The 12,500-nt window shown below is 49.2% G+C and overlaps 1 protein-coding gene across 1 annotated transcript in view; it reads left to right on the plus strand.

Annotated features, from left to right (window-relative positions):
• rreb1a (ras responsive element binding protein 1a) overlaps positions 1 to 12,500 on the plus strand; it is a 57,539-nt gene that overhangs the window by 2,007 nt on the left and 43,032 nt on the right. Inside the window, exons 2-3 of the mRNA XM_078200737.1 lie at positions 2,738 to 2,792; positions 6,537 to 6,703. Coding sequence (XP_078056863.1) covers positions 2,738 to 2,792; positions 6,537 to 6,703 — 222 coding nt within the window. The remainder of the gene's footprint in view (positions 1 to 2,737; positions 2,793 to 6,536; positions 6,704 to 12,500) is intronic.

The following is a 12,500-nucleotide window of genomic DNA, read 5'->3' on the forward strand; positions in this document are numbered from 1 at the left end:
TGGTGAGGGAGAGAGGTGGAGTGGGGGGGGGGAAGAGGTGGGGGGGAGGGAGGTGGGGATGGGGGGGGAGAGGCGGGGTGGTGAGGGAGAGAGGTGGAGTGGGGGGGGAGAGAGGCGGGGTGGGGGGGGAGAGGTGGGGGTGGGGGGGGGAGAGAGGTGGGGTTGGGGGGGGAGAGAGGTGGGGTGGGGGCTGCCTTTATTTTTGTGCTTAAGGGAATGGGCCTCCAATCTCGAACCCTGTGCCTGAGATGTGAGGCACGGCTGATAATGCTGTGTTCCGGAATGTTCTGAATGAGGAAGCTATATTTTTACCTCACGTGTCTCTCCACTTATACTCTGTAATGTTTGGCAATCGAGGGATGGGCATGAATAAAGACAGCATGTGGGATGAAGGTGATTTGGCGGCTAAGTTGACCTTATTACTCACACGGGTGCAAAGTTGACGCTCTGTATCTTTGGCCTGATTTACTGCTGTGCTGTCTGAAGGGGAATTGGATTGGACTGAGTTATCTGACGGCCTCCAGTGATAGGATGCAGCTATGGGGAGTATTGCCCGGTTATGAGATTGGGAGGGTGGGGGTGAAATGTCTGCCCACAGTGCAGCTCCCATTCTAAAAAGGAAAGCTTAATAATGAGCGGTGCTGGATTGCGAATGATTAACGTACGGATAACACTTGATTGTTTTATGGCAAGCCATTAGATGTCACTCCCCCATTGAACAAAGGACAAAGAACAGCACAGGAACAAGCCCTTCAGCCCTCCAAACCTGAGCCAATCACGTTGTCCTACCTAAACCAACCACTTATATCATCCTATTCCCCATCTGTTCATATGCCTATCAAGATAAATCTTAAATGTGGCTAACGCAACTGCCTCAACCACCTCACTTGGCAGTGCATTCCAGGCCCCCCCCAACCTTTATGTAAAAAACTTCCCCCGCACATCTCCACTGAACCTTTCCCCCCTTATCTTGAACTTGTGCCCCCTCGTGATTGTCATTTCTGCCCTGGGAAAAAGCTTCCAACTGTTCACCCTGTCTATGCCCCTCATAATTTTATAAACGTCTATCAGGTCGCCCCCTCAGCCTCCGTCTTTCCAGGGAGAACAATCCCAGTTTAGCTAATCCTAATAGCTAATACCCTCCACACCAGGCAACATCCTGGTAAACCTTTTCTGCACTCTCTCCAAAGCCTCCTTCGGGTAGTGTGGTGACCAGAATTGGACACAGTATTCCAAATGTGGCCTAACCAACGTTTTATACAACTGTAACATAATTTGCCAACTTTTACACTCGATGCCCCAGTCGATGAAGGCAAGCATGCCACATGCTTTCTTCACCACCTTTTCCACCTGTGCTGCCACTTTTAAGGATCTGTGGTCCTGTACTCCCAGATCTCTCCGTGCGTCTCTGCTCCTGATGGTTCCGCCGTTTATTTTATAGCTCCCACCTGAATTAGATCTACCAAAATGCATCACTTCGCATTTATCTGGATTAAATTCCATCTGCCATTTCTCCGCCCAATTCTCCAGTCTATCTATATCCTGCAGTATTCTCTGACAATCTTCACCACGATCCGCAACTCCGCCAATCTTAGTATCACCCGCAAACTTGCTAATCTGACCAGCTACGTTTTCTTCCAAGTCATTTATATATATTACAAACAGCAGAGGTCCCAGCACTGATCCCTGCGGAACACCACTCGCTCCAGACCTCCATTCAGAAAAACACCCTCCCTCCACTACGCTCGGTCTTCTATGGCCAAGCCAGTTCTGAATCCATTTAGCTAGTTCACCCCTGATCCCGTGAGATTGAATCTTTTGCACCAGCCTGCCATGAGGGACTTTGTCAAATGCTTTACTAAAGTCCATGTAGACGACATCCACAGCCCTTCCCTCGTCAATCATTTTTGTCACCTCCTCAAAAAACTCAATTAAATTAGTGAGACATGACCTCCCACATACAAAACCATGCTTCTATCGCTAACAAGACCATTCAGTTCCAAATGTGTATAGATCCTATTCCTGAGGATCTTCTCCAACAATTTCTCTATCACTGACGCAAGCTCACTGGCCTATAATTACCCGGGTTATCCTTGCTACCCTTCTTAAATAACGGAACAACATTGGCCATCCTCCAATCCTCTGGTACCTCACCAGTGGCCAACGAAGAAACAAAGATTTCTGTTAGAGGCCCAGCAATTTCATCTCTTGTCTCCCTCAGTAATCTGGGATAGATGCCATCTGGCCCTGGGAATTTGTCGACCTTAATGCTTTTTAATTCACCTGACACTTCCTCCCTCATAATGATGGCTGTTCTAAAGGGTTTACACACCCTCCAAGACTTCACCAATCGACGTGTCCCTCTCCTTTATGAATACTGAAGCAAAGTGCTCATGAAGGATCTCACCAACTTCCTTTGGTTCTACACATAATTTCCCTCCTTTGTCCTTAAGTGGACCAACTCTTTCTCACGCCACCCTCTTGTTCCTAATATATGTGTAAAATGCCTTAGGATTCTCCTTAATCCTGTCTGCCGAGGACATTTTGTGACCCCTTCTTGCCCTCCCAACTCCATGTTTGAGCTCTTTTCTACTTTCCCTGTATTCTTCAAATGCTTCATCTGTTTTTAGTTGCCAAGACCTCATGTATGCATCCTTTTTCTTTTCGACTGGACTCGCAATTTCCCTGGTCATCCACAGTTCCTGAATCCTGCCTTTCCTGTCCTTCCTTTTCACAGGCACATGACCGTCCTGCACTCCTACTGCTCCCTAAAAGATTCGCACATCCCAAAAGTGGATTTACCCTCAAACAGCCTCTCCCAAACAACAGCCTCCAAATCCTGCCTAATCTGGTTGTAGTTAGCCTTCTCCCAATTTAGCACCTTAACCCTAAGACAACACTCGTCCTTTTCCATCAGTTCCGAAAGCTTACGGAATTGTGGTCACTGTTCGTCACATGTTCCCCCACTGCAACTTTGATGACCTGGCCAGGCTCATTCCCTAGGACTAGGTCCAGTAGAGCCCCCTCTCTAGTCGGACTATCCACATATTGTTCCAAAAAGCTTTCCTGGACACACTTAACAAATTCCTCACCATCCAGACCCTTAGCCCTAAGGGATTTCCAATCAATATGAGGAAAATTAAAGCCTCCCACTTTTACAGATGCATCATAGAAAGCATTCTTTCTGATTGTATCACAGCTTGGTATGGCTCCTGCTCTGCCCAAGACCGCAAGGAACTACAAAAGGTCGTGAATGTAGCCCAATCCATCACGCGCACCGGCCTCCCATCCATTGACTCTGTCTACACTTCCCGCTGCCTCGGCAAAGCAGCCAGCATAATTAAGGACCACACGCACCTCGGACATTCTCTCTTCCGCCTTCTTCCATCGGGGAAAAAGATACAAAAGTCTGAGGTCACGTACCAACCGACTCAAGAACAGCTTCTTCCCTGCTGCTGTCAGACTTTTAAATGGACTTACCTTGCATTAAGTTGATCTTTCTCTACACCCTAGCTATGATTGTAACACTACATTCTGCACTCCCTCGTTTCCTTCTCTATGAATGGTATGCTTTGTCTGTATAGCTCGCAAGAAACAATACTTTTCACTGTATGTTAATACATGTGACAACAATAAATCAAATCAAAAAACAACCCACTTATTTCTCACATCCTTTCAGATGCTCACATATCCGTTCCTCAACTTCCCGTGGGCTGTTGATTGGCCCATAATAATGTGCAAGGAGCACCCCCTGGCTTGCAAGTTGGTGAAGAAAAACCCTCCTTGGTTTCTGCACCGCTCATATTTCTGGCTGAAAGGCCCGAGTACAAGGAGCCGGTGCTGTATTTAAGATAGGCAAGTGGTAAAGGACAGGCCGAGGCTTCACATCCTCGATGAGCTTTTGTTTGTGGAGATACAGGTTACAAGCACGTGTCTCCAGATCCAATCAAATGGCTCCTGTTGCTGTCATTCCATCAGCCTCTTTGGGTTTTCGAGAACCGTTGTAGATGGCGACACCTTATCTTCAGCCAAATCATTTCTATCCAGTCCGCTCACTCTCACATTTCAATTGATTATTTTTTATATAGGGGCACAGCGGAATCCCCGATTGATACACAGCGCATGAATACAATGAAACACCCAACTACTGTACAACCAAGGCAGCGCAGTCTATGAGTGTTCCAGCATTCCGATGGAGCATGCGTTCATATCAGAGATTGCGAGCGCTCCAGGCATCTCTGCAAATGTTGGGAGATGTACAAGGGCGTTGTGTGGGGGTGAGGAGGAGGGAGGGGGTGGGGGGAGGAGGCAGGTGACTCACTATCCAATCCCCCCCCCCCCCCCCCCCCTCTTGTCCTTCACCTCCATCTGCCATGGCAGTTGCTGTATGGACAGTCACGTGGGGACCGGCCCATACCCTCTCGATCCGTGGCATAGCCTATGGCAATCACCTGTTTGAGTTCATTGAAAACTTCCTTGGGAAATGTCCCGCTGGGGAGGGGGGATTGGGGACTGGTCTTTTGGGTCCCACTTAGTGACAGAGGTTTACAGCATGGAAACAGGCCCTTCAGCCCAACTTGTCCATGCCGCCCAGTTTTTACCACTAAGCTAGTCCCAAATGCCCGCATTTAAAGAACAAGGAAAATTACAGCACAGGAACAGGCCCTTCGGCCCTCCAAGCCTGCACCGACCATGCTGTCCCAACTTAACTAAAATCCCCTACCCTTTCGGGGACCATATCCCTCTATTCCCATTCTATTCATGTATTTGTCCAGGTGCCCCTTAAAACTCACTATCGTATCCGCTTCCACTACCTCCCCCAGCAGCGAGTTCCAGGCACCCACCACCCTCTGTGTAAAAAACTTGCCTTGTACATCTCCTTTAAACCTTGCCCCTCGCACCTTAAACATATGCCCCCGAGTAATTGACTCTTCCACCCTGGCCCATAAACCTCTATACCGATCTTACCCATGTAACTGTCTAAATGCTTTTTAAAAGACAAAATTGTACCCTTGGAATATTGTGTGCAGTTCTGGTCACCTCACTATAAGAAGGATGTGGAAAGAGTGCAGAGGAGATTTACCAGGATGCTGCCTGGTTTGGAGGGTAGGTCGTATGAGGAAAGGTTGAGGGAGCTAGGGCTGTTCTCTCTGGAGCGGAGGAGGCTGAGGGGAGACTTAATAGAGGTTTATAAAATGATGAAGGGGATAGATAGAGTGAACGTTCAAAGACTATTTCCTCGGGTGGATGGAGCTATTACAAGGGGGCATAACTATAGGGTTCGTGGTGGGAGATATAGGAAGGATATCAGAGGTAGGTTCTTTACGCAGAGAGTGGTTGGGGTGTGGAATGGACTGCCTGCAGTGATAGTGGAGTCAGACACTTTAGGAACATTTAAGCGGTTATTGGATAGGCACATGGAGCACACCAGGATGATAGGGAGTGGGATAGCTTGATCTTGGTTTCAGATAAAGCTCGGCACAACATCGTGGGCCGAAGGGCCTGTTCTGTGCTGTACTGCTCTATGTTCTATGTACCCGCCTCTACTACTGCCTCTGGCAGCTCGTTCCAGACACTCACCATCCTCTGTGTGAAAAAATTGCCCCTCTGGACCTTTTTGTATCTCTCCCCTCTCACCTTAAACCTAAGCCCTCTGGTTTTAGACTCCCCACTTCCAGCCCTGCCAGGTGTTGTGGGATGTGAACTCAGTTGGCACAAGATGGCAGTGGCAGTATAACTGACTGTGCTACCGATGGGCCGCAGAGATGGTGGCGAGGGTGGGGAGGAGAAGAAAATGGAGTCAGAATTCCAACTCCTGGGTATTGCAGCTGTGGGTGAGGGGTGTAAGCCTGGTTGTACCTGATGATGTGCCTTCCATAGCTGAATAGGTTCTGAATCATCACTGGTGTGGGTTGCAAGTGAAGAACTACCTCACTGACACCTACCAGAGGGCTCTTAACATAAATTAGATGGATTAATGGAGTCATGGGGGTAGGGTGGAGGTGGGTCTTTGCAGGATGCTCTGTCAGAGAGATGGTGCAGACTCAATGGGCCGAATGGTCTCCTTCAGCACTGTAGGGATTCTATGATTCTATCCTAGAGATTCCCCCATCCCCCGTACGACACATTGCCCGGGGGAAATAATTCGGTGGCACAGTGGTTGGCACTGCTGCCTCACAGCGCCAGGGACCCGGGTTCGATTCCCGTCTTGGGTCACCATCTGCGTGGAGTTTGCACATTCTCCCCGTGTCTGCGTGGGTTTCCTCCCGGGTGCTCCGGTTTCCTCTCTCAGTCCGAAAGACGTGCTGGTTTGGTGGATTGGTCATTCTAAATTCTCCCTCAGTGTTACCCGAACAGGCGCCGGAGTGTGGCGACGAGGGGGTTTTCACAGTAACTTCATTGCAGTGTTAATGTAAGCCTACTTGTGACACTAATAAATAAACTTGAAACTTTGAGAAGATGGAAAACAGCAAAGCTGGTCACTTAAACGAAAATCCCAACATTTGTTAATTTTCCTCCCTTTTTTTTTTACTCAGTCTCCCCTCTTCCCTCCTCTTACCCAGGTTACCCGAGAGGTCCCCTCTGATGAAGAGGAGGAGAAGAAAGCAGAAGAGGTTCTCCACTGTCCTGTGTGTTACAAGACGTTCATCTGCAAGTATGGACTGGAGACTCACATGGAGACGCACCCGGATTCCAGCCTAAGGTAAGGAGCTCCCCCCCACCTCCCCCCTCCCCCGCCCCGGCTGAAGCCATGGTGCACAGGGTGCGGGGATTCTCTTATCGGCTTGACTTCCCCTCTTGAGGAATCTAACTGGATAATCAAACCATGTCCTGCCGGACTGCAGAGCCTATAACCTCACAGCGCGCGTGCAGACTGGTCCCCGCCTCGCGTTACCACAACGGGATTGTTCAGTCTGTTTCATCTTACATTTCACCCCCTCACTTGCTAAAAATCTCCTGTTGCTCAACCTCGGTTTTAGACCCTTTTGAAGCTGGTATGTTACATCCTCCGGAGGACCTGCCTGGTCTACGGATAGTTGCCGAGACGATAGAGTGCAATTTTAAAATCTTTACGCTCCGTAGAAACGCCCAGAACGGGACCAGTCCAGGTGCAGGTCAGGCAAACATGGAAGATGGGAGCAGGAGGAGGCCATTCGGCCCTTCGAGCCTGCTCCGCCATTCATCACAATCATGGCTGATCGTCCAACTCAATAGCCTAATCCTTGCTTTCTCCCCATTACCTTTGATCCCATTCGCCCCCAAGTGCTAAATCCAGCCGCCTCTTGAATACATTCGATGTTTTGGCATCAACTGCTTCCCGTGGTAATGAATTCCGCGGGCTCATCATTCTTTGGGTGAAGAAATGTCTCCTCACCTCCGTCCTAAATGGTCTACCCTGAATCCTCAGACTGTGACCCCTGGTTCTGGACTCCTCCACCATCGGGAACATCCTTCCTGCATCTTCCCTGTCTAGTCCTGTTAGAATTTTATGAGTCTCTATGAGATCCCCCCTCATTCATCTGAACTCCGGCAAAAATAATCTTAACCGAGTCAATTTCTCCTCATACATCAGTCCCGCCATCCCCGGAATCAGCCTGGTAAACCTTCGCTGCACTCCCTCGAGAGCAAGAACATCCTTCCTCAGAAAAGGAGACCAAAACTACACACAATATTCGCGGTATTCTGTCAGATACTCAAGCTGGTGCCTGTGGGTTTTTGATGTTCTACTCGAAACTCGTCCATTTAAAATGAAAAAGGGCAAAATGCTGGAAAAAACTCAGCAGGTCTGGCAGCATCTGTGTGGAGAGAGAGAGAGAGAGACAAGAGTTAATGTTTCGAGTCCAGTGTGATTCTTCCTCAGAACTGATGGGACCTCCATAGCAGTTAGGGCCAGCGAACTGGAAATTGTTGAAACGTGAAGGGCATCAGAAGAATATGAATGTTGCTGCTTCCCCTGAAGCCATCAACATATCCTTCAGGGACCTTCAGAGGAAAACATCTGCAGGGTGATGGGGAAAGGGTGGGGCAGAGGGGCCAGGTGAGTTGCTCTTGCAGAGAGTCAGCATGGATACGATGGGCCTAATGGCCTCCCTCTGCGACCATTCGATCCCTTTTTCCCTCCTGTGTTTATCTAGATGCCCTTTAAATGCATCGATTCTATTCGACTCAACAACTCCACCAGGTAGCAGTGAGTTCCACTCACCATTCTGAGGAGAGAGGCTTTGGAGAGGGCACAGAAAAGATTCACCAGGATGTTGCCTGGTATGGAGGGCATCAGCTATGAGGAGAGGTTGGAGAAACTTGGTTTGTTCTGACTGGAACAATGGAGGGGCGACCTGATAGAAATCTACAAGATTATGAGGGGCATGGACAGAGTGGATAGTCAGAAGCTTTTTCCTAGGGGCGCATAGGTTTAAGGTGCGAGGGGCAAGGTTTAAAGGAGATATACGAGATAAGTTTTTTACACAGAGGGTGGTGGGTGCCTGGAACTCGCTGCTGGGAGAGGTAGTGGAAGCAGACACGATAGTGACTTTTAAGGGGCGTCTTGACAAGTACATGAATGAGATGGGAATAGAGGGATACGGTCCCCGGAAGTGTAGGGGGTTTTAGTTCAGTCGGGCAGCATGGTCGGTGCAGGCTTGGAGGGCCAAAGGGCCTGTTCCTGTTCTGTAATTTTCTTTGTTCTTTGTTCCCTGAAGTCTCTGCTAGATTATCAGAAAGTAATTACTCGCATTTATATCGCATCTTCCATGACTTTAGGATATCTCAGAGCACGAGAACAGTGAAGGAAGTACTTTTGAAGTGTAGTCATTGTTGTAATGTAGAAAACACGGCACCAGTTTGTGCACAGCAAGATCCCACAAATAGCAATGTGAGAATAACTAGATAATCTGTTTTTGTGATGTTGATTGAGGGACAGCTTTCTCCTTATTCTTTCACGGGATGTGGGCGTTCCCGGCTGGCCCAGCATTCATTGGCCATTTCTGAAGGCAGTTAAGAGTCAACCACATTGCTGTGGCTCTGGAGTCACATGTAGGCCAGACCGGGTAAGGACGGCAGATTTCCTTCCCTAAAGGCCATCAGTGAACCAGATGGGTCTTATCGATGATAGTTTCATGGTCATTACCATCTTCAGCTGCTTTCTCAATGATCTTCCTTCCATCACCAGGTCAGAAGTGAGGATATTTTCCCTCCTGATTTTCCCTAAATTCCAACTTGATCATGGGCATAAACCTCCCTTCCCAACCTGTCTTCCCCCGGCTAAACCCAGCAGCTGTTCCGAGATCAGAAGCTCAGTTGGGCTGGGGCTGAATTTAGATGTCAGCCTATCCCTCATTGGTAGCCACCTCAGCAGTCACCTGTGGTGGTCCTCCAAGAAGGAAAACAGAGGGCTGTGAGGGAAGATGGTTTTCTCTTCCCAACCACAGATGGCTAAACTATTTTCTACTCTTTTACCATCTCTTTCCAAGTCTGTCAGAAGCAGATGTCATTTCCTGACCAAGGGGTGCGGCGGGGAAGGCCTGTGACCTGTGTGTGACCTCTTGTTGGCTTTCTACCGGTTTCGCTTGTTAACTGGTTGCTGGCAGGTGCAATGATGGAGGGATCCCACTCTCCTTCCCCCATGACTGTGATCCAGCCTGTGTGAATTGTGTACCGGTACAGGAGGCATGTCCCCTCTGTCTCTCCCTCTCTGTCACCTCTCTGTCTCACTCTCTCTCTGTCCCTCTCTCTCTCTCTCTGTATGTCTCTGTCTGTCTCTCTCTCTGACTCTCTCCCTCTTTCTGTTTCTATCTCATTCTCACAGTGTCTCTCTTTTTCTCTCTCTGTTACCGTCTCTCACTCTCACTCTCACTGTCTCTCTCTCTGTTTCTCTGTCCCTCTCTGTCTCTTTCTCTGACTCTCTCTGTCTCTGTCTCTCTCTCTCTCTGTGTCTGTGTGTGTCTCTGTCTGTGTGGGTGTGTGTGTGTCTCTATCTGTTTCTTTGTCTCTCTCTGTCTCTTTCTCTCTGTGTCTATGTGCATGTGTATCTGTCTCTGTCTCTCTCTCTCTGACTCTGTGTGTGTGTGTGTCTCTATCTGTTTCTTTGTCTCTCTCTCTCTCCAACTCTGTGAGTGTGTGTCTCTCTCTCTCTGTCTCTGTGTGTCTCTCTCTCTGTCTCTGTGTGTCTCTCTCTGTCTCTGTGTGTGTGTCTCTCTCTCTCTCTGTCTCTGTGTGTGTCTCTCTCTCTGTCTCTGTCTCTCTCTCTCTGTCTCTGTGTGTGTCTCTCTCTCTGTCTGCGTGTCTCTCTCTGTCTCTGTGTGTGTCTCTCTCTCTGTCTCTGTGTCTCTCTCTCTGTCTCTGTGTGTGTCTCTCTGTCTCTCTGTCTCTGTGTGTGTCTCTCTCTCTCTTTGTCTCTGTGTGTGTCTCTCTGTCTCTCTCTCTGTCTGTCTCTCTCTCCGACTCTTGATGTTTACAATAGTTTGAAATCTCAATTGCAAAAAGCCAGTTAGTGTTTCTCCATTTTGTGAGATCCCTTCTTCCCGCCCCCCCCCCCCCCCCCCCCCCCGCTCTGTCTCTCTCTCTCTGTCTCTCTCTCTCTCTCTCCTGCCTCGCACCCTTACTCATTATTAAGAACAGTTGGGGGCCATTTAGTCCGACACTGCGCCATCCAATGTGATCACGACCAGCCTGAAGCCTCGCTTGTCACTGCTGGACTGGAGGAGGCCATTAGGCCCCTCAATCTTGCTCAGCCGCTCAGTAAGATCATGGCTGGTCTGATCTTGGCTTCAACTCCACTTTCCCTCCCGCTCCATCCCAACTCTTCACTCCCTGATGGTTAAAAAATCTGTCAAACTCAGCCTTGTAGATACTCAGTGACCCGAAGAGAATTCCAAAGATTCACATCTCTCTGGGCAAAGAAACTTTTCCTCATCTCTGTCTTAAATCGGAGGCTGAAACTGTGCCCTCTGGGTGCTAGATTTTCTCAAAGGGAGGCATTCTCACAGCATCAACTCAATGGGCTGAATGGCCTACGTCTGCTCCTGTATCATGGTCAAAGCCTGTCAAAACCACCCCCAGACTCACATGTTTCAAGATCATTAATCCTCAGCATGTTCGCACTGCTGCCTCACAGCGCCAGGGAGCTGCGTTCGATTCCTGTCTTGGGTAACCCACATAACTTGGGTAATGTGGTGTGGGTACACCCACAGCGCTGTTAGGGAGGGAGTTCCAGGATTTTGACCCAGTGACTGAAGGAACGGCCGATATATTTCCAAGTCAGGATGGTGAGTGGCTTGGAGGGGAACTTGCAGGTGGTGGTGTTCCCAGGTATCTCCTGCCCTTGTCCTTCTAGATGGCGCTGGTTTAGGGTTTGGAAGGTGCTGCCTAAGGAACATTGGTGAATTCCTCCAGTGCATCTTGTAAATGGTACACACGGCTGCTATTGTGTGTCGGTGCTGGGGGAGGGAGTGGATGCTGGAGGTGGTAGATGGGGTGCCAGTCAAGGGGGCTGCTTCATCCTGGCTGGTGTCGAGCTTCTTGAGTGTTGTTGGAGCTGCACTCATCCAGGCAAGTGGGGAGTATTCCATCACACTCCTGACTTGTGCCTTGCAGATGGTGGATAGACTTTGGGGAGTCAGGAGGTGAGTTACTTGCCGCGGGATTCCTAGCCTCTGACCTGCTCTGGTAGCCTCAGTATCTCTGTGGCCAGTCCAGGTGAGTTTCTGATCAATGGCAACCCCCAGGGTGTTGATAGTGGGGGATTCAGTGATCACAATGCCATTAAATGTCAAGGGGAGATGGTTAGACTGGAGATGGTCATTGCCTGGCACTTGGGTGGAGCGAATGTTACTTCATAGAATAGTTATAGAACAGAAGACCATTCAGCCCATCAAGCCTGTACTGGCTCCCTGCAGAAGGAACTTAGCATGTCACACTCCCCTGCCTGTAGCCCGGCCCATTAATTTAATTGTGTGGATGCAGTAAATACAGGGAATGGGTTTGTTCTGATTTGCGTTTCAGCAGGATGTATATAGATCAGTAATGTATGTGCATGGGGACAGCGATGAGACAAAGGCCCTTTGTTTGCCTGTACAGACTGGGTTTTAACGCCATCAGCAGTCATAACCGGCTTGCGGTTTCCTTTGTGCGTTGTGAATTTTTGACATCAATGTTCAGTGAATGCCGAGGTGAATGTAGCCAGAGGCTTGGAGCAGGGAAGCTGACAGGGTTACAGTAACTAGCACTCATGGCGCCTGTGCAGCGTTCTGGCTGAGTGGGTGTGAGGTGTGAGGAGTGTCCCAGCGCTGCGTACCGAGTGGTACAATGCAGATTTGTAACCCTCATTCTCTGTGCAGTCAGTTCGGGATCTCAGCTGTTGTAGAGTTGTAGAGGAGTCAGACTGTATCCTAGAGCCAGTGGGCGGTCGGGAATGAGAAGGCAGGTGATTTGGAGCCATTCCCACACTCCTCCAAGAGGCCAATTAGTGTGATGTTGGAAAGTGTTCAGGAGCTCTGAGTTCC

The sequence above is a fragment of the Mustelus asterias genome, chromosome 2 (genome assembly GCF_964213995.1).
Source record: "Mustelus asterias chromosome 2, sMusAst1.hap1.1, whole genome shotgun sequence".
Taxonomy (NCBI): Eukaryota; Metazoa; Chordata; class Chondrichthyes; order Carcharhiniformes; family Triakidae; genus Mustelus; species Mustelus asterias.